Source organism: Manis javanica, chromosome 7, assembly GCF_040802235.1.
Source record: "Manis javanica isolate MJ-LG chromosome 7, MJ_LKY, whole genome shotgun sequence".
NCBI classification, from domain to species: Eukaryota; Metazoa; Chordata; class Mammalia; order Pholidota; family Manidae; genus Manis; species Manis javanica.
In genome coordinates, this window is record NC_133162.1 from 80,341,296 (window position 1) to 80,363,817 (window position 22,522).

Here is a 22,522-nt window from a genome sequence, read left to right on the forward strand (position 1 = left end):
TGGAAGACATAGCAGAAGGTACAAGGGGAACTGTAATCCAGTGGCTGAGGGGCACGTGCACATGTGCACATGCATGTGAACAGGTACACGTGTCTGTGAACATGGACATGTGCCTGCAGCATGGAGGCGTTGCCCATATTTGAAAACATAGCTCAAAAGCATGCTTAGAAAGTTCTTCAATTTTATGTATATAAGTAAGTAAATGAATACTAGTCTATTTATTATAAAATACCTTTGTTCTTTGGTGAGCTGTTCTGCAGTTATTATCAGAGAGAGAATCCTGGTAGATCCCAGTGCAGTCCCGGAAGATTCGTGATGTTTGGCAGTGCTGTGGGAGGGGGTGTGGTTTTTGATAGTGTCAGAGGTGGGAGTGCCTCACAGAGGGCCTGGGTGGGTTTTGAAGGAGTTGGGGACCACCTTGTGTAGGAGGGGAGAGGGACTTCCATGCATAAGGAGAAACCAGAAGTCCCCACACCTCGAACTTGAGGATAGGAGCCTGGGAGGGAGACTGAAAGCAGATCACACCACATAGTTTGCATCCATCTTAGAACCCTTGGCACCTTCAGCAGTGGCAGGATATCCCAAATAAATAAATGCCTTCCCTTGGGGTTTTGCGACCTGCAACAGCTATTGCTAGAGAACTTCTTTGATATTCCAAACAACGGATCAGCAAGATCTGCAAGGCAAGTATCAGTGGGTTTTTCTACGGTGAAGGAATAAATCTAGCCCTGCTTCTGGCTCATGTTGATACCCGTATCCTGAACCCTACCCCATCCCACTCTCCCAGTGGGGCAGACCTTCTTTTTGAGCATCAAAGACAGCAGGCTCCAGGCTGCAGTGATTGCTGAAAGCTACCAGAGACTCCGTGCCACCAGCCCCCACCATCTGACCACGTCCGCCTAGCCCTGGGAATGGGAATTTGCAAATCCTTGGTTTATTTTATATACTTCACTTTATCTTAAAATGGGTTGGCATTTATTTGGGCATCTGGGCATAGTCCAGGACCACTGCCAGTACACATGGCCCATTTATGTAGATTACAAAAAGGTGCCCCTTCTGAATAGACAAAAGAGCTCCCAGCACTGTTGGAACAGCCCTGGCCACTAGAGAACATCTTGGAGAGCTGAGCATGGGGTGAATTTCAACGCTCAGCCACCTGGAACCAGAGACCTGGGATTCCTGAGGCCACAGAGACTAGGGCCCTCTGTCTTGTCTCTCTGCTTTCTTAAGTATGTTAGCCCTCATTTTCTTTCTTATTGTCCCAAAGTCTCAAGATCTACCTCAGTTATTATTTTTCATTGGGAAGAAACAAGACAGCTTGCCCAGTGGGCTCCGAGTGCACAGATGTTGTATTACCATTTGCCTGGACCGAGCAGCCCTTTTCTGTGGGATTTTGATCTGTCTTCTACTCAGTACTTGCTAAACCTCACCCCAGTCTTCCTGGGCCTTGTTTCCCGTTATATCAGAAACATGAGAAGTGGCAACAGAAGAGGTGGCTTCAGAGATTGTTGGGGAGTGACAGGTGGGGCACAGGGATTTGGGCAAAAACAAGCTGACTCAGTAAGACTGACTTGTCCTCACTCAGAACTCCATTTGCTCAGTGGTGAAGGTGAGGATGAAGGGGGCTCTGTCTCTGTCCCCAGCTCAGTTCAGAGGCAGGACTGTCCTTCAGTGGAAGGCCCATTATTCAGGGGAGGCAGCCATGTCCTGGGTCTCAGTAGCTGCCTACAGTAGTTTCCTCTCATATGGGAGCCTATAGCCCCTTCTTTCCTGAAGGCTGATAGGGGTCTGACCCAGGGCCATCCCCCTGGGATGGGCTGCCTGCGACACAGCTAGGTTTGTACCACCCCAGGTGAAGCCAAGCCGAGGGACAGCTGCTGGGGGTGGGAGGTTTGTGTGTGTGTCAGTGGCACCACGTGGGGGGGCCCGGAGCCCCTCTTTTCCAGCCTGTTCCTCACTGAAGATGGGGGTAAATGTGTCAGGCCTTAGCTTCCTTCCTCCCCTTGGGAGAGGGTGGCTTTCCTCTGGTGTTGACATAAAAGAGGTTGATGCCTTATTTTCATCCACCCTGATCAGGTAGCTCATCTCCTTTCTCCTGAAGGCAGGCCATTGCCTCTTCTTCCCTTGTCTTCTACTGTATGGGTTTGCTTGGGCTGTCATAACCAAGTACCACAGGCTAGGTAGGCTGAACAACAGAAATTTGTTTTCTCACAGGCTGGAGGCTGGAATTTCAAGATCAAGCTCTCTGCAGGATTGGTTTCTTCTGAGGCCTCTCTCCTTGGCTTGTAGGCGGTTGTCTGTTCCCTGTGCATTCACATGGTCTTCCCCTGTGTGTTCTAATATCCTCAGCTTGTAAGGATAGCAGCCACATTACATTAGGGCCCACTCTAATGATCTCATTTTTCCTTAATTACATCTTTAAAAACCCTGCCTCTAGATATAGTCATGTTCTGAAGTACCAGGAGTTAGGGCTTCCATGTATGAGTTTTGCAGGGATGCAATTCAGCCCATAACAACTGATTCCTTAGAATCTATTACTTATCTGTCAAAAGATATCCAGGATTATTTAGTTCACATAATTCTTGGTAACTAATAAAGAACCGACAACATATACAAATGGATGATATTTTAGCTGGCTCTCTAGAGAGAAAGTGATGGCATCAAAGATTTATTTAGCACACATGTGTTGAGCATGTTTTGGGCAGGCAGGTGGTTCCAGGCTCTTCACATGTATCATCTCATTTAAATCTTCATTTATGTCAAACAAAGTGGTTCCCTGAGTGCCAGTGATGGAGCTGTTCCAAGGTCACACAGCTGACATTTGAACTGAGATCCACATTCCTCCTGGCTGCACCCATGCTTGCTTCCAGCCACAGGATCACGGCCTCAGGGCCACTCTCCTTGCCTCCTCTCCATGAACACTTCCACTGGACTGAGGGTTAGAAGTTTCTTTTATTTCATTCCAGCCAGCCTTTGCTTCAACAAGTCTATATATGTATCTGAATCTGCATCCCCTCTTGCTCACAGAATCCCATCTAGACTGAGGAGTGGATTCTCCCTGGCTGGGAGGAAATGGCATGAAAAGTGAGATTAAAGGTACATAAAACAAAGGGGTTTAGAACAGACAACATATATAGCAGGTGAGCACAAATACTTGGCCTTTATTGGAGGAACAGAAAGAGAAACTGACCAGGACTCTGTGCAGGCTGATCAAAGGGAAAAGAAGCAAAACTGAATAGTCCTCAGAAAGAGGAAATGGCCCAGTAAGGCTTTTTCTAAAAGACCTACCAGAACTTACCAGCAGTTTCCTTTGTGTTTCCAAAAGCTGTTGCAAGAATGTTTGTAAACAGCTAATTCAAGTTATTCAAGTTTGTGCTCTTGAGTGCTAATGCCCCTACACTTCTGTACTTGCTTCATCCCCAAGAGTCAGATGGGGCTTGAAGAGGGCCATTTTGAGGGCCAGTGGATGGCAGGGAACTAACAGAAGTGCTTCTTGACTCATCTTCTCAGGCCAACTTGCTGTATTCCAGTTCTTGAACTGCTATAGACACTAGGAGTGATTCTTAGCTTAAACCCCAGGTTTGAATTGTCATGATTACAGACTTCACCTGAAATGCAGGTGGGCCCTGCGGCAGGTTCCCCACCATGCCGCAGCCCATTGCACTCACCTACTTTTCACTTTTATGTTCTGCTTCTGGCTCATGGTTTGCTACCAGTTCCATATGCTGTGGGTTGAGTTTGTTCTCCTCAGTGCTTGTCCCTACAGAAACAAAGAACTGAAAGGCAGAGACACAATAGCAAAGTAGAGCGTAAGTTTTATTAGAATACACTCCAAGAGAGTTGCAGGCCAGAGTCAAGGTAGACCAAGGCTCTGAACTTTTAGGGGAGGGTCTATTTATCATGTCCTAGCCCGGAAGCACTTCTTTGATTGACAAGGTGAGGTCATTTGATTGACACTTCTGGTTATATACCCATTCCTCTTGATGAGCATGTCTTTTCCCAAAATGCACACAGAAAAGCCCATGGTTAATTACAGGGCAGCAAAACTGCAATTTTATTTTAATGAGATTATGATGAGGTGTGGTTTGGGTGGGTCTTAGTTTTGTTCCATTGTGCCTTCATTGTGATCTGGTTGGGACCAGTTTGGTCTGGTCCTGATAGGCAAGAAGTTAACTCCCTGCAAAGCCTTTGTTGTCTTCATGTGGGACCCCCTCCCTGGGTTGAGTTTCAGCAACTTTTTCCTTGAACCTTATCTTCCCCTTCCCCGGCTGCTATTGTCTATCATTCTACCTAACACCTAGTCTTACACATTGTGAATCCAGGTGGGGAGGGATAAATTCTCACCCAGGGCGAATTACCTTTGAAGCTGAAATCAGTCAAAGGGTTAAATAAAGTGGGAGAAACCCGTTTATTGTTTACAAGCAGTCTGTCCACTTCTGCTCTCCCATGTCTCTCGCAACCGGCTGTAAAAAGGGACTCTTCCAAACCTCTCTAGTCTAGATATACCCTGGCTCCCCTTCACCCTTGTAATCACCTACTGATATGGAGATAGGCTACTTCTCTCCATGCCTTGGAAACACTTATTGATACAATAAGGCCAGGCAAGAGATTCTGGAAATACTGCAGTTCTACCCCCACACGCTGTCTTACCAATACGCTGATAATAATTTTCTCTAAGCTACTTTTCAATGCCCTTAAACCTTCCACTAAATTCAAAAAAAGGTAGCCTGGTAAACTGGCAAGAAGTCTACATTTGTGCCCTTTCATCGGCTATTACAAATTTATTTCCAGTTAAACAAGTTGAGAAATGTAATTAAGCACATGGTTGATGGTAACAGCCAGCTGTGACTGCCAGAAAAACAATAGGTTCTTTAAAGGTGCCAAGGACTGATATTATGCATCTTCTGTGGAAACCGTATACACTTCACAATTTGGAGCCTTCTGTGTGCTGCCTCATATCTTCAATCAAATTATTATATCCCAGAAATATGCATAAGGGAAATGATTCTACACATTTTATGGTGGGTTGTTACTTGTAGCAGTAATTGAAGTACCTTTCCACTTATGAAAGTACTAATTTTATTTGCTTTTATTGCTTTTCTAGATGCAATTATTTATTTAGTGTTGTTTGGCTTTATTAAATTATGTTCACTATAGAAACATCATAAAAATGTATGAAAACAACACATCAGCCAAGCCAGCCTGGTGACCTGTGTTGAGAAAGCTAGCATTATTTTTCATATCCAAACGTAATGGAATAACTTAAGAATAAACAGATAATCTACACTAGAAAACAATGCAATTTCAAGGTAATAAAATAAAACACCTGGACAATATGATTTCATAAATCTTGGTTCTAAAATTTACATGAGTTGGGTTTTGCATTGCTTATTTGAGGACACATGGCGTTTCTAAATGGAATCGTTATAAAGTGAAATGTAATTAAACCAAAATGCAAGATGTAAACAGGATTTTTGTTGGTTTGTACGAGATGGACAACTAAGAAGCAATATAAAGACTTTTGGTTCAAAAAGTAAGCAGGAGGGTCTCATCTCCATTAATGTTCTTAATTTTGGAATTTAAAAGGAGTCCATTTGTGAAGGTCACTTGGCATTCGCCCCTGATCAGTAGGAACTGGCTGTAAGGAGTTCTTTACACACTCTCTGTCTTCTTGCTCCATCTCTATTATGATGCTTCATTTCAAAAGAAGAGAGGCTTTCTGCTTTTGGCATTTTTATAAAGGAATTTAAGTTGAATGTAAGTGGTTTATTTGTTCTGAGTTTTAGTGAGATAACCAAGGTTTGGGGGTGGGGAGAGGGAGGCAAAATCCAAACAAAACAAGGATAACAACCAAAACCAAAACCCAGAAAACAAAAGCAGGGCTGCTTAACTCAAAGACATGGGTCTTTTATGACTTTTTAACTAGTGACTGACTTTTGTTTTTCTAATTATGAATTTTGATTAATATGTTTAATTAATGTGTAAACACAAATGCCTATTACATAATTCTCAAAAGGTTATCAACAAATGTATACAATAAAGGGTGGGCCTCCCTCCACATCCAGTTTACTTCCCTGGGGGAAGCATGGATACCAGGTTCTGGTTGTTCCAAGCAGGTACGAAGGATTGTCCAAGCATATGAAATATACACATGCATATTTATTCACATATGCACATATTTACACAAATGATAGTAAAACATACAGTACACATATAGGTCCATTATTTTTAAAGACTACATCATATTCTCCACTGTATGAATGCACCAATCATCCACTGATATCTGTTTAACTGTTTCCAGATTTTTGCTTCTATCAATAATTACTTCCACCACCAATACACAAGAGGATCTGTTTCTTTGGCAACATTTTTTTTTTTAATGTTTGTAAACCTGGAACACAAAAACTGATATCTAAGTGATTTTAGATCTTGATTCTTGACAGGTGGAATCTCAATTCATATGTGTAAAAATATATCCTTTGTATATCCTTTCCTGTGAACTGTCTGGCCCTGTCTGTTATTCTTTGCTTAATTTTCTAATGGACTATTGGCCATTATCTTTGTTGAATTGTAAGGCCCTTTGACATGTGTTGCAAGTATTTTCCTCATTTTTTTTCAGTTATCCTTTTATTTAGAGAGTATTTTGCCATATATTATATGAAAATGTACATATCTTTTTTCTATTGCTCCTGAACTTTGAATCATACTTTAAAATGCCTTTTATGCCCAGAGGTTATTTTTAAAAAATTTCCCCACACATTCTTCTAGCACTTACATGAGTTTATTTTCCACATGGAAAATGTTAGTTCATATGGAATTTATCTGGTATAAAGAATGATATAGGGGTATGACTTTTTTTCCAAATGGCTACCCAAGTATTCCAATATTATTTATTGAAAAATAATGTTTGAGTTATTTTCTGGATTTTCTCATCAGTCCCACTGATAAATATGTCTATTCATTGCAACTTTATATTTTTAATATCACTAAAGTAGGATTGCCAATTATTCTTTTGACAATAATAACAAATCAATTAATAATATTTAATTAATTAAATTTATTCATTTATATTTTTATTACATAAAGTTGACATGTACCACTGTGTAAGTTTAAGGTGTACAGTATGTTACTTTGATACACTTATACATTATAATATGATGGCCAATGTAGTAGTATTTATCACATTACATAGTTATAGTACAATATTATTATCTATATTGGTTATACCTTGCATTAGATCTCTGTTTTACTTACCACTTGTTACAACTTTGTGCCATTAAACAACATTGCTCTTACCAACCCAGCCCAAAGCCTTTCTTTGGTAACTACCATTTTATTCTCTGTTTTTTACAGGTTTGTCTTTTTTAGATGCCACATATAAGTGATTCCGTACTTGTCTTTATCTGACTTATCTCACTTAGCCTAATGTACTCAAGTTCCATCTATGTTGTCGCAAGTAGAAGAATATCTTTCTTTCCCATGGGATAGTATTATATATGTATATGTACCACATCTTTTTTATTCATTTATCCATTAATGGACATTTGGGTTGTTCCCAAACCTTGGCTGTTGTGAATCATGCTGCAACAAATGTGGGAGTGCATATAATCTCATTGAAAATCCTGTCTTGAAGATGGCGGCATGAGAGGTGAGACAGAGAACTCCTCCCCAAATATATAATATGAAAATATAGTTAATACAACTAATCCTAAAACAGCAACAGGAAAGAAGGTTGCACCAGACTGCATACACCTGGATAACAGAGCAGACCTCATGAAAGAGGGTAAAATATCAAAGCCTTGATCCCGTGGGACCCAAGCCCTTTCCCCACCCCAGCTCACCGGAGGGAGGAAGAGAAAGGGAGTGGGGAGCAGGTGGAAGCCTAGAACTGCTGAACATCCAGCCCTGGAGATCTGCTTTGTGAGCACTAACCTACATTGCATGGTGGTCTGGAGATTAGTGGGGTTGGAAAGCTAAGACAGGCAGAATACTTGGCAGACTGAGATTCCAGCTGTTTGTGGAGAACAGGGATCCACATCTGGCTGCTCTGGGACAAAGGAAAAGCGGGTAGTCTGATAGGCTTCCTAGGAGTGAGAAGGCTGCTAAAGGGGCAGGGTTTGCACAGAGCTTGCTGCTCAGGAGAAGGGATAGGTGGCAAGGTTGTCTGGGCATGCTCTGCCCAGCAGGTTGGGAACTTTAAGGAGCTTCAGGTGCTCCACCCCTTAGGCTGGCTGCTCAACCAAAAGGCCCCCCACTATGATATACAGTCTTCTGCGCCTTCCTCCTGGCCTGCTGTCACTGCTTACAAACAGGCAGTCACTGCCCTGGCAGCAGACCAGCCAAAAGGAGGCCCTGCCTATGACAGCTATAGACCAAAGCACAGAGGCTTACACCTGTGTGATAGGTCCACTGTCTCTGACAGTGGAGGCAGGCACTGCAGCTGGGAAGCAGGGAACACTGCTTTCTCCCCCCCAGGCACAAGCACCACTCCCCAGCGAACCCTGACCTCCCTCCAGTGGGTGAGCAGTTCCAGAGACTAGAGCTTCTGGGCACTAGAGGGTGCCACATAGAAATATGAAACGTCAAAGGAACCTGGTTCAGACCAAAATCTCACAACCCCCAGAAAAAGGGCTAAATGACTCTGAACTCACCAATCTTCCTGAAAGAGAGTTCAAAATAAAGATAAAAAACCTGCTCTTGGAGGTACAGAAAAATATTCAAGAACTCAGGGGCAAATTTAGGATGGAGATTCAATCATTAAGAATTCCATATCTGAAATGCAACATACAATGGAGGGATTTAAAAGCAGATTAGATGTAGTAGAAGAAATGGTAAATGGAATAGAAATTAGGGAAGAAGAATGCAAAGGAACTGAGGCATAGAAAGAAAAAAGGATATCCAAGAATGAAAGAATACTGAGAGAACTGTGTGACCAATCAAAATGGAATAATATTTGCGTTATAGGGGTACCACAAGAAGAAGAGAGAAAAAGGGACAGAAAGTGTCATTGAGGAGGTAATTGCTGAAAACTTCCCCAGTCCAGGGAAGGAGATAGCCTCTGAGGCCGTGGAGGTGCACAAATCTCCCAACACAAGGGACCCAAGGAAGACACCAAGACATATAATAATTAAAATGGCAAAGATCAAGGATAAGGACAGACTATTCAAAGCAGCCAGAGAGAGAAAAAAGATCACCTACAAAAGAAAGCCCATCAGGCTATCATCAGACTTCTCAGAAGAAACCTTACAGGTCAGAAGGGAGTGGCATGATATATTTAGTGCAATGAAACAGAAGGGCCTTGAACCAAGAATACTTTACCTGGCAAGGTTATCATTTGAATTTGAAGGAGGGATTAAACTATTTTCAGGTAAGCAAAAGCTGAGAGAATTTACTTCCCACAAACTACCTCTACAGTGCATTTTGGAGGAATACTCTAAACAGAAGTATTCCTAAGCTAAATAGCTGTCACCAGGGGAAATAGAATCATATAGCAAAGTAGAACAATTAATTACTAAGCAGATGCAAAACCAAACCAACTACCCCCAAAGTCAATCAAGGGATAGACAAAGTGTACAGAATATGATACCTAATATATTAAGAATGGAGGAGGAAGAAAAAGGAGGAGAAAAAAATTGAACACTTAGGTTGTATTTGTAATAGCATACTAAATGAGTTAAATTAGACTGTTAAATAGTAAGGCAATTACCCTTGAAACTGGTAATCACGAATCTAAAGCCTGCAATGGCAATAAGTACATACCTATCGATAATCACCCTAAATGTAAGTGGTCTAAATGCACTAATCAAAAGATGTAGAATCACTGAATGGATAAAAAAACAAGATACATCTATATACTGCCTACAAGAGACTCACTTCAAACCCAAAGACTTCTTCATACACAGACTGGAAGTAAAAGGATGGAAAAAGATATATCATGGAACTAACAGGGAGAAAAAAGGAGGAGTTGCAGTACTTGTATCAGACAAAATAGACTTCAAAACAAAGAAAGTAACAAAAGACAAAGAAGGACATTACATAGTGATAAAGGGGTCAGTCCAACAAGAGGATATAACTATTATAAATATATATGCACCCAACACAGGAGCACCTACATTTGTGAAACAAATACTAACAGAATTAAAGGTGGAAGTAGAATGCAGTGCATTCATTTTAGGAGACTTCAACACACCACTCACTCCAAAGGACAGATCAACCAGACAGAAAATAAGGAGACAGAGCCACTGAACAATGTTTAGAACAGATGGACCTAACAGACATCTACAAAACACTCCTTCCAAAACCAACAGGATACATATTCTTCTCAAGTGCACATGGAACATTTTCAAGAATATATCATACACCAGACCACAAAAAGGGCCTCAGTAAACTCAGAAAGATTGAAATTGTGCCAACCAGCTTCCCAGGCCACAAAGATATGAAACTAGAGATAAATTACACAAGGAATACGAAAAAGCCCACAAACACATGGAGGCTTAATAACATGCTCTTAAATAATCAATGGATCAATGACCAAATAAAAACAGAGATCAAGCAATATATGGAGACAAATGACAACAATAATTCAACACTGCAAAGGCCATGCTAAGAGGGAAGTATATTGCAATATAGGCCTACCTAAGGAAAGAAGAGCAATCCCAAATGAACAGTCTAAACTCACAATTAATGAAACTAGAAAAGAAAGAACAAATTAGTCCCAAAGTCAGTAGAAGGGGGGACATAATAAAGATTAGAGCAGAAATAAATAAAATTGAGAAGAATAAAACAATAGAAAGAATCAATGAAAGCAGGAGCTGGTACTTTGAGAAGAAAAACAAAATAGATAAACCCCTAGCTAGACTTATCAAGAAAAAAAAGAGAGTCTACAAACACAAACAGAATCAGAAATGAGAAAGGAAAAATCACTACCGACACCACAGAAATACAAAGAATTCTTAGAGAATACTATGAAAAATTATATGCTAACAAACTGGATAAACTAGAAGGATGGAGAACTTTCTAGAAAAATACAACCTTCCAGTGCTGACCCAGAAAGAAAGAAAATCTGAATAGAGAAATTACCAGCAAGAAAATTAGACTGGTAATCAAAAAACTACCTAAGAATAAAACTCCTGGACCAGATGATTTCACTGCTGAATTTTATCAAACATTTAGTGAAGACCTAATACCCATCCTCCTTAAAGTTTTCCAAAAAGTAGAAGAGGAGGAAATACTCCCAAACTCATTCTACGAGGCCAGCATCACTCTAATACCAAAACCAGGCAAAGATACCACAAAAAAAGAAAATTACAGACCAATATCCCTGATGAACAAAGATGCAAAATATTCAACAAAATATTGGCAAACCAAATTAAAAAATACATCAAAAAGATCATCCGTCATGATCAAGTGGGATTCATCCCAGGGATGCAAGGGTGATACAACATTCGAAAATCCATCAACAAAAAGAAGGACAAAAACCACATGATCATCTCCATAGATGCTGAAAAAGCATTTGACAAAATTCAACATCCATTCATGATAAAAACTCTCAACAAAATAGGTATAGAGGGCAAATACCTCAACGTAATAAAGGCCCTATATAACAAACCCACAGCCAAGATCATACTTAACAGTGAGAAGCTGAAAACTTTTCCTTTAAGATCAGGAACAAAAGAAGGATGCCCACTCTCCCCACTTCTATTTAACATAGTACTGGAGGTCCTAGCCACAGCAATCAGACAACACAAAGAAATAAAAGGCATCCAGATTGGCAGGGAAGAAGTAAAACTGTCCCTATTTGCAGATGACATGATATTGTACATAAAAATACTAAAGAATCCACTTCAAAACTACTAGATCTAATATCTGAATTCACCAAAGTTTCAAGGTACAAAATCAACACACAAAAATCTATTGCATTTCTATACACTAATGGTGAACTAGCAGAAAGAGAAATCACAAAACAGTTCCATTCACAATTGCATCAAAAAGAATAAAATACCTAGAAATAAGCCTAACCAAGGAAGTGAAAGACCTATACTCTGAAAACTACAAAACACTCATGAGATAAATCAAAGAAGACACCAATAAATGGAAACACATCCCGTGCTCATGAATAGGAAGAATTAATACTGTCAAAATGGCCATCCTGCCTACAGCTATCTGCAGTTTCAATACAATCCCTATCAAAATACCAACAGCATTCAACTAACCAGAGCAAATCACTCTAAAATTCATAAGGAACCACAAAGGACCCCGAATGGCCAAAGCAATCCTGAGAAGAAAGAATATAGCTGGGGGGATTATGCTCCCTGACTTCAAGCTCTATTACAGAGCCACAGTAATCATGACATTTTTGTACCAGCACAAGAACAGACCCATAGACTAATGGAACAGACTAGAGAGCCCAGATATAAACTCAAGTATATGTGGCCAATTAATATACCATAAAGGAGACATGGATATACAATGGGGAAATGATTGCTTCTTCAACAACTCGTGTTGGCAAAACTGGACAGCTTCATGCAAGAGAATGAAACTCGATTATTGTCTAACTCCATACACAAAAGTAAACTCAAAATGGTTCAAAGAAGACCTGAATGTAAGTCATGAAACCATAAAACTCTTAGAAAAAAACATAGGCAAAAATCTCTGGAATATAGACATGAGCAACTTTTTCCTGAACACATCTCCTTGGGCAAGGGAAACAAAATAAAAAATGAACAAATGGAACTATATCAAGCTAAAAAAACTTCTGTAAAGCAAAGGGCACCATTAGCAGAACAAAAAGTCATCCTACCGTATGGGAGAATATATTTGCAAATTACATATCCAACAAGGGGCTAACATTTAAAATATATAAAGAACTCACATGCCTCAACACCCCAAAATCTAAATAACACTATTAAAAAATGGCCAGAGAATATGAAGAGACACTTCTCCAAAGAAGAGATTCAGATGGCCAAAAGCCATATGAAAAGATGCTCCACATCACTAATTATCAGGGAAATGCAAATTAAAACCACAATGAGATATCACCTCACATCAGTAAGGATGGCCAACATAGTAAAGACTAGGAACAACAAATACTGGCAAGGCTGCAGAGAAAGGGAAACCCTCCTACACTGTTGGTAGGAATGTAAACTAGTTTAACCACTGTGCAAAGCAATATGGAGGTTCCTCAAAAAACTAAAAATAGAAAAACCACTTAACCCAGGAATTCCACTTCTATGAATTTACCGTAAGAATGTAGCAGCCTGGTTTGAAAAAGACATATGCACCCCTATATTTATTGAAGCACTATTTACAATAGCCAATAAATGGAAGCAACCTAAGTGTCCATCAGTAGATGAGTGGATAAAGAAGATGGGGTACATTCTACAATGGAATAATCCTACCATTTGCAACAACATGGATGGAGCTAGAGGGTATTATGCTCAGTGAAATAAGCCAGGCAGAAAAAGACAAGCACCAAATGATTTCACTCATCTGTGGAGCACAAGAACAAAGGAAAAACTGAAGGAACAAAACAGCAACAGACTCACAGAACCCAAGAATGGACTAAGTTGCCAAAAGAAAAGGGACTGGGGATGGTGGGGGGGAAGGGAAGGATAAGGGGATTAAGGGGCATTAGGATTAGCACACATAATGTAGCTGGGAGAGAGCGGGGGAGAGCAGTATAACACAGAGATGACAAGCAGTGATTCTATAGCATCTTACTACCCTGATGGATAGTGACTGTGATGGGGTGTGTGGTGGGGACTTGATAATGGGGGGAGTCTAGTAATCATAATGTTGCTCTTGTAATTGTACATTGATGATAGCAAAAAAAAAAAACCCTGTCTCCATTTCCTTCAGGTGTCTACCCAGAACTAGAATTGTTGGATCATATGGTAGATTTATTTTTAATTTTTTGAGGATCCTCCATCTTGTTTTCCACAGAGGGTGGACCAGTTTACAGTGCTTGGGATTCCCTCCTGGGTCCCCTTCCCTCCGCATCCTCATTAGCTTCTGTTGCCTCTTGTCTTCCTGGTGATAGTCATTCTAATAGGTGCAAGTTGATATCTTGTGGTTTCGATTTTCATTTCCTTGATGATTAGTGATAATTGAACATCTTTTTACATGTCCATTGGTCATTTTGGTGTCTTCTTTGGAGAAATGTCTAGTTCTTTTGCCCACTTTTTAATTGGATTCCTTGCTTTTATGTTCTTGAGTTGACTGAGTTCTTTGTATATTTTGGATAGTAACCCCTTAGCCATTACATGGTTTGAAAATTTTTTCTCCCATTCTGTAGTTTGTCTTTTTATTGTGTTAAATCTTTTGGTGTGCAGAAGCTGTTTAGTTTGATGTTGGCCCATTTGCTGATTTTTTTTCTTTCATTGTTTGTGCTTTTGGTGTCATGCTTAAAAAATTATTGCCAAGACCAGTATCACTGAGCTTCTTCCCCACATTTTCTCTCAGGAGTTTTATGGTATCAGATCTAATGTTTAAGTTTTTGATCCATTTCAAGTTAGTTTTTGTGAGTGGTATGCGATAGGGGTCCAATTTAATTGTTCTGCATGTTTTTCTCCAGTTTCCCCAGCACCATTTGTTGAAGAAACTATCCTTTCCCCACTGGGTATTCTTAGCTTCCATGTCAAATAATAGTTGACCCTATGTGCCAGGGTTTAATTCTGGGCTCTCTATTCTGTTCTATTGGTCAATATCTCTATTTTTATGTCAGTACCATACTGTTTTTTGGCTATGACTTTGTGTTATAGTTTGAAACCTAGAATCCTAATAGCTCCAGCTTTGTTCCTTTTTCTCAGCATTGTTCTGGCTCTTTGTTGCAATACTATATTTCTGTACTCTCAGTTATAATGGCTCCTCTTTCATTTCTAATTTTATTTATCTGAGTCTTCTTTTTTTCTTAGGTGTGTAAATTTTGTTTATTTTTTTAAAGAACCAGCTCTTAGTTTCACTGATCCTTTCAATTGTTTTTCTGGTCTCTATTTCATTTATTTCCATAGATTCTTATTAGTTCATTCTTTCTGCTGACTTTGGGCTTAATTTGTTCTTTTACTAGTTATTTGAGGTGTAAAGTTAGGTATGTTTATTTATTAATATATGTATTTATTGCTATAAACATTTCTCTCAGAACTGCTTTTTCTGTGCCCCACAATATCTGCTATGTTGTATTTTCATTTTCATTTGTTTGGGGATAACTGTTTATTTCCTTTTGTTTTCTTCTTTGACCTATTCGTTGTTTAGAAGTGGGTTGTTTAGTTTCCACATATTTGTAAATCTTCTCACTTTCCTTTTGTTGTTGATTTCTAGTTTCATACCACTGTGGTCAGAGAAGAGAGTTGGTCTTATTTCAGTCTTCTTAAATTTGCTAAGATTTATTTTGTGGCCTAACATTCCTGGAGAATGTTTCTTGTGCATTTGAGAAGAATATATTTTCTGCTGCTGTTGGGTGGAATGCTCTCCATGTTTATTAAGTGCATTTGTTCTAAAGTGTGACTCAGTTCCAACATTTCCTTGTTATTTCCTGTCTGGACAATCTATTACTGATAGTGGGTTATTGATGTCCTCAGCTGACGTCCCCAACAATTAATATATTGTTGTTTAGTTTTCCTTAAGATCTGTTATTAGTTGCTTAAGTATATTTCAGTGTTCATTCATTGGGAGCATATATATTTACAATTGTTATATCTGCTTGATGTATTGAACCCTTTATATTTATTTGATGACCTTTATCTCTTGTTACTGTTTTTGGCCTGAAGTTTAATGTTCTGTCTGATGTAAGTGTGGCTATGCCTCCCTTCTTTTCATTCCCTTTGCTTGGAATATCGTCTTCCACCCTTTCTCTCTGAGCTTGTGTGTGTCTTCTGGCTGAAAGAGTCCCCTATAAACAGCATATAGTTGGGTCTGATTCTTTAATACATGTAGCCACTCTGTGCCTTTTGATTGGTGAGTTCAATTCCATTTACATTTAAGGTGATTATTGATGTGTAAGGATTTGCTATTGCCATTTTACTTTTACCCTTCCAGTTATTTTGCTTTTCCATTGTTTCTTTTTCCTTTTGTTTCTATCTACGTTTATAAGTTGGTGGTTTTCCATGATGAATTGCAGTCTCTCCTTTTTTGTTTTCTGTATCTGCTCTAGATTTTTGCTTTATGGTTACCAGGAGTTTTACATAACACATCTCATAGAGAAGATGACGGCGTGAGTAGTTCAGAGGAAATCTCCTCCCCAAAACATATATATATATGAAAATACAATAAATACAACTATTCCTAAAAGAGACACCAGTGGATGCAGTACAACAGCCAGGATACATCTACATCGTGAGAACTCAGCATCACACAAAGGGGGTAAGATACAAGCCATGGCCAGGCGGGACCCAAATGCTCCCCCACCCCAAAACCCGGTGGGAAGAAAGGAGTCAGAACAGGGAGGCAGTGAAAGCCCAGGACTGCTAAACAACCAGCTCTAGAAATCCACACCCGGAATGCAGACACAAGGTACACAGGGTGCTGGATATTAGAGAAATGGAAAAGCAAAACCTGTGGGCAGGTCCCTGCAACTGGCGCCCCTGAGACAAAAGAAAAGCAAGTGCTTTCTGCAAGTCTTAAAGAGATAGGGACCCCATAGCTGGAGGAAGTTGTCCCGGCAGCTGGAAATACCAGGGAAACTTAGGCTCCCTAAACAGAGGCAGTGCAGCTCCAAAGCCCCTCACAGCACTAAGCAGCCTGCCAGTCATTCCTCCAACTGGTGCAGACCCTGACACACAGGCCCAGTAGCAGGAGAGTGGCAGTGTATGCCAGGGACGGCAGCGCCGGAAGGAACTGAGAGCAGATCCGCGCGCCGCAGGAGAGGCTTGTGCTAGCCTGCAGCGGTATGACTGAGCAGCCTGGGTGTGGCTCGCATGCACCGGCGGCAGTGAAGCCAGAGCCTGGTAGAAGCCTGCACGGAAGAGCCCTGCACGCACCTGCAGTGGAGCCAGAGGGAGCAGGCAGCACACAGCAGCCGACCGGAATCCCAGCCCAACACACAGCCACCCAAGCCAGACCCAAACGCTGCTGCTGCCACACAGCTGCCCAGCAGGGTCACCACTAGCACGGAGAAGCCCACCTGGCATGCCTGCCACTCCCCGCAGGGCTCCATGCTGCTCTGATGGACACCCTGCCCACAGCAGCTTAGGGGACTAACTGGGTGGCTGCTCCAGGAGTGCAGGTAACCATCACAGGCAGCAGAGAAGGGCAAGGCATCCAGCAAGCAGGAAAGGACTTTCTTCTCCCAGCTGACATACCCGCAACCTGCCTACAGCCACTGCTATCACCATGAAAAGGCAAAAAAATCTGGTCCAGTCCAAGACAGTTACACCTGAGAAAGGATCTGCAGAGGCAGACCTAACCAGTCTCCCTGAAAAAGAATTCAAAATAAAAATCATAAACATGCTGACAGAGCTGCAGAGAAATATGCAAGAGCTAAGGGATGAAGTCTGGAGGGAGATTACAGAAGTGAAACAAACTCTGGAAGGATTTATAAGCAGAATGGATAAGATGCAAGAGCCCATTGATGGAATATAAACCAGAGAACAGGAACACATAGAAGCTGATGCAGAGAGAGATAAAAGGATCTCCAGGAATGAAACAATATTAAGAGAACTGTGTGACCAATCCAAAAGGAATAATATCTGCATTATAGGGGTACCAGAAGAAGAAGAGAGAGAAAAAGGGATAGAAAGTGTCTTTGAAGAAATAATTGCTGAGAACTTCCCCAAACTGGGGGAGGAAATAGTTGCTCAGACTACGGAGGCACATAGAACTCCTGAGAGATGGAACCCAAAGAGGACAACACCAAGACACATAATAATTAAAATGGCAAAGATCAAGGACAAGGACTGAGTATTAAAGGCAGCCAGAGAGAAAAAAAAGGTCACCTACAAAGGAAAACCCATCAGGCTATCATCAGACTTCTCAACAGAAACCTTACAGGCCAGAGAGAATGGCATGATATATTTAATGCAATGAAACAGAAGGGCCTTGAACCAAGGATACTGTATCCAGCACGATTATCATTTAAACATGAAGGAGGGATTAAACAATTCCCAGACAAGCAAAAGTTGAGGGAATTTGCCTCCCAAAAACCACCTCTACAGGATATCTTAGAGGGACTGCTCTAGATGGGAGCACTCCTAAAAGAGCACACAACAAAACACCCAACATATGAAGAATGGAGGAGGAGGAAAAAGAAGGGAAAGAAATAATCCTCAGACTGTGTTTATAACAGCTCAATAAGCGAGGGAGGTCAGACAGTAAGGTAGTAAACAAGCTAACCTTGAACCTTTGGTAACCACAAATCTAAAGCCTGCAATGGCAATAAGTACATATATAATCACCCTAAATGTAAATGGACTGAATGCACCAATCAAAAGACACAGAGTAATAGAATGGATAAAAAAGCAAGACCCATCGATATGCTGCTTACAAGAGACTCACCTCAAACCCAAAGACATGCACAGATTAAAAGTCAAGGGACGGAGAAAGATGTTTCATGCAAACAACTGAGAGAAAAAAGCAGGTGTTGCAATACTAGTATCAGACAAAATAGACTACAAAATAAAGAAAGTAACAAGAGATAAAGAAGGACATTGCATAATGATAAAGGACTCAGTCCAATAAGAGGATGTAACCATTATAAACATATATGCACCCAATATAGGAGCACCAATATATGTGAAACAAATACTAACAGAATTAAAGGAGGAAATAGAATGCAATGCATTCATTTTGAGAGACTTTAACACACCACTCACTCCAAAGGACAGATCCACCAGACAGAAAATAAGTAAGGACACAGAGGCACTGAACAACACACTAGAACAGATGGACCTAACAGACATCTATAGAACTCTACATCCAAAAGCAACAGGATACACATTCTTCTCAAGTGCACATGGAACATTCTCCAGAATAGAACACATACTAGGCCACAAAAAGAACCTCAGTAAATTCCAAAAGATTGAAATCCTACCAGCCAACTTTTCAGACCACAAACTAGAAATAAATTGTATAAAGAAAGCAAAAGGTCACAAACACATGGAGGCTTAACAATATGCTCCTAAATAATCAATGGATCAATGACCAAATTAAAATGGAGATCCAGCAATATATGGAAACAAATGACAACAACAAACACAAAGCCCCAGCTTCTGTGGGATGCAGCAAAAGCAGTCTTAAGAGGAAAGTATATAGCAATCCAGGCATATTTAAAGAAGGAAGAACAATTCCAAATGAATAGTTTAATGTCACAATTATTGAAATTGGAAAAAGAAGAACAAATGAGGCCTAAGGTCAGCAGACGAAGGGACATAATAATGACCAGAGAAGAAATAAATGAAATCAAGAAGAGTAAAACACTAGAAAAAAATCAATGAAACCAAGAGCTGGTTCTTTGATAAAATAAACAGAATAGATAAGCCTCTAGCCAGACTTCTTAAGAGAAAAAGAGAGTCAACACACATCAACAGAATTAGAAACAAGAAAGGAAAATTCATGACTACAGAAATACAAAGCATTATTAGAGAATACTATGAAAACCTATATGCTAACAAGCTGGAAACCCTAGGAGAAATGGACAACTTCCTAGAAAAATACAACCTCCCAAGACTGACCCAGAAAGAAACAGAAAATCTAAACAGATCAATTAGCAGCAACGAAATTGAATCAGTAATCAAAAAACTACCCAAGAACAAAACCCCCGGGCCAGATGGATTTACCTCGGAATTTTATCAGACATACAGAGAAGACATAACACCCATTATCCTTAAAGTTTTCCAAAAAATAGAAGAGGAGGGAATACTCCCAAACTCATTCTATGAAGCCAACATCACCCTACTACCAAAACCAGGCAAAGACCCCACCAAGAAAGAACTACAGACCAATATCCCTGATGAATGTAGATGCAAAAATACTTAACAAAATATTAGCAAACCAAATTCAAAAATACATCAAGAGGATCAAATACCATGACCAAGTGGGATTCATCCCAGGGATGCAAGGATGGTACAACATTCGAAAATCCATCAACATCATCCACCACATCAACAAAAAGGACAAAAACCACGGGATCATCTCCATAGATGCTGAAAAAGCATTCAACAAAATTCAACATCCATTCATGATAAAAACTCTCAACAAAATGGGCATAGAGGGCAAGTACCTCAACATAATAAAGGCCATATATGATAAACCCACAGCTAACATCATACTGAACAGCGAGAGGCTGAAAGCTTTTCCTCTGAGATCGGGAACAAGACAGGGATGCCCACTCTCCCCACTGTTATTCAATGTGGTACTGGAGGTCCTAGCCATGGCAATCAGCAAAACAAAGAAATATAAGGAATCCAGATTGGTAAAGAAGAGGTCAAACTGTCACTATTTGCAGATGACATGATATTGTACATAAAAATCCCTAAAGACTCCACTGCAAAACTACTAGAACTAATATCAGAATTCAGCAAAGTTGCAGGATACAAAATTAACACACAGAAATCTGTAGCTTTCCTATACACTAACAATGAACTAATAGAAAGAGAAATCAGGAAAACAATTCCATTCACAATAGCATCCAAAAGAATAAAATACCTAGGAATAAACCTAACCAAGGAAGTGAAAGACCTATACCCTGAAAACTACAAGACACTCTTAAGAGAAATTAAAGAGGTCACTAACACTAACAAATGGAAACTCATTCCATGCTCCTGGCTAGGAAGAATTAGTATCATCAAAATGGCCATCCTGCCCAAAGCAATATACAGATTTGATGCAATCCCTATCAAATTACCAACAGCATTCTTCAATGAATGGGAACAAATAGTTCAGAAATTCATATGGAACCGTCAAAGACCCCGAATAGCCAAAGCAATCCTGAGAAGGAAGAATAAAGTGGGGGGGGGGGATCTCGCTCCCCAAGTTCAAGCTCTACTACAAAGCCACAGTAATCAAGACAGTTTGGTACTGGCACAAGAACAGAGCCACAGACCAGTGGAACAGATTAGAGACTCCAGACATTAACCCAAACATAGATGGCCAATTAATATACGATAAAGGAGCCATGGACATACAATGGGGAAATGACAGTCTCTTCAACAGATGGTGCTGGCAAAACTGGACAGCTACATGTAAGAGAATGAAACTGGATCACTGTTTAACCCCATACACAAAAGTAAACTCCAAATGGATCAAAGACCTGAATGTAAGTCATGAAACCATAAAACTCTTAGAAAAAAACATAGGCAAAAATCTCTTGGACATAAACATGAGTGATTTCTTCATGAACGTATCTCCCCGGGCAAGGGAAACAAAGGCAAAAATGAACAAGTGGGACTATATCAAGCTAAAAAGCTTCTGTACAGCAAAGAACACCATCAATAGAGAGAACATATTCATAAATGACAGATCCGATAAAGGATTGACATCCAAAATATATAAAGAGCTCATACGCCTCAACAAACACAAAGCAAGTAATCCAATTAAAAAATGGGCAGAGGAGCTGAATAGACAGTTCTCTAAAGAAGAAATCCAGATGGCCAACAGGCACATGAAAAGATGCTCCACATCGCTAATCATCAGAGAAATGCAAATTAAAACCACAATGAGATATCACCTCACACCAGTAAGGATCGCCATCATCGAAAAGACAAACAACAACAAATGTTGGCGAGGTTGTGGACAAAGGGGAACCCTCCTACACTGCTGGTGGGAATGTAAAAACTAGTTCAATCATTGTGGAAAGCAGTGTGAAGGTTCCTCAGAATGCTCAAAATAGAAATACCATTTGACCCAGGAATTCCACTTCTAGGAATTTACCCTAAGAATGCAGCACTCCAGTTTGAAAAAGACAGATGCACCCCTATGTTTATCGCTGCACTGTTTACAATAGCCAAGATATGGAAGCAACCTAAATGTCCATCAGTATATGAATGGATAAAGAAGATGTGGTACATATACACAATGGAATATTACGCAGCCATAAGAAAAAAACAGATCCTACCTTTCACAACAACATGGATGGAGCTAGAGGGTATTATGCTCAGTGAAATAAGCCAGGTGGAGAAGGACAAGTACCAAATGATTTCACTCATATGTGGAGTATAAGAAGAAAGGAAACAACTGAAGGAACAAAACAGCAGCAGAATCACAGAACCCAAGAATGGACTAATAGTTACCAAAGGGAAAGGGACTGGGGACAATGGGTGGGAAGGGAGGGATAAGGGTGGGCAGAAAGAAAGAGGGCATTACGATTAGCATGTATAGTGCTTCGGGGGCGCGGGGAGGGCTGTGCAACACAGAGAAGACAAGTTGTGAGTCTACAGCATCTTACTAGGCAGAGGGACAGTGACTGTGGAGGGGTATGTGGCGGCAACTTGGTGTAGGGGGGAACCTAGTAAACATAATGTTCTTTCTGTAATTGTAGATTAATGATACCACAATAAAAAATAAAAATAAAATAAAAACATCTTATAGATAAAAT

General features: G+C 40.3%; 1 protein-coding gene across 5 annotated transcripts in view; it reads left to right on the forward strand.

Moving 5' to 3' along the window:
- Positions 1-22,522, forward strand: part of VSTM4 (V-set and transmembrane domain containing 4) — a 120,880-nt gene that overhangs the window by 92,027 nt on the left and 6,331 nt on the right. Inside the window, exon 9 of one of the 5 annotated variants that reach the window (XM_073241218.1) lies at positions 6,302-7,304. The exons of the other annotated variants lie outside the window; for them this stretch is intronic. Within the exon in view, the coding sequence (XP_073097319.1) occupies positions 6,302-6,409 (108 nt within the window). The 3' untranslated portion in view covers positions 6,410-7,304. Of the gene's footprint in view, positions 1-6,301; positions 7,305-22,522 lie in introns of those variants that run through there. 5 annotated transcript variants of the gene reach the window in all.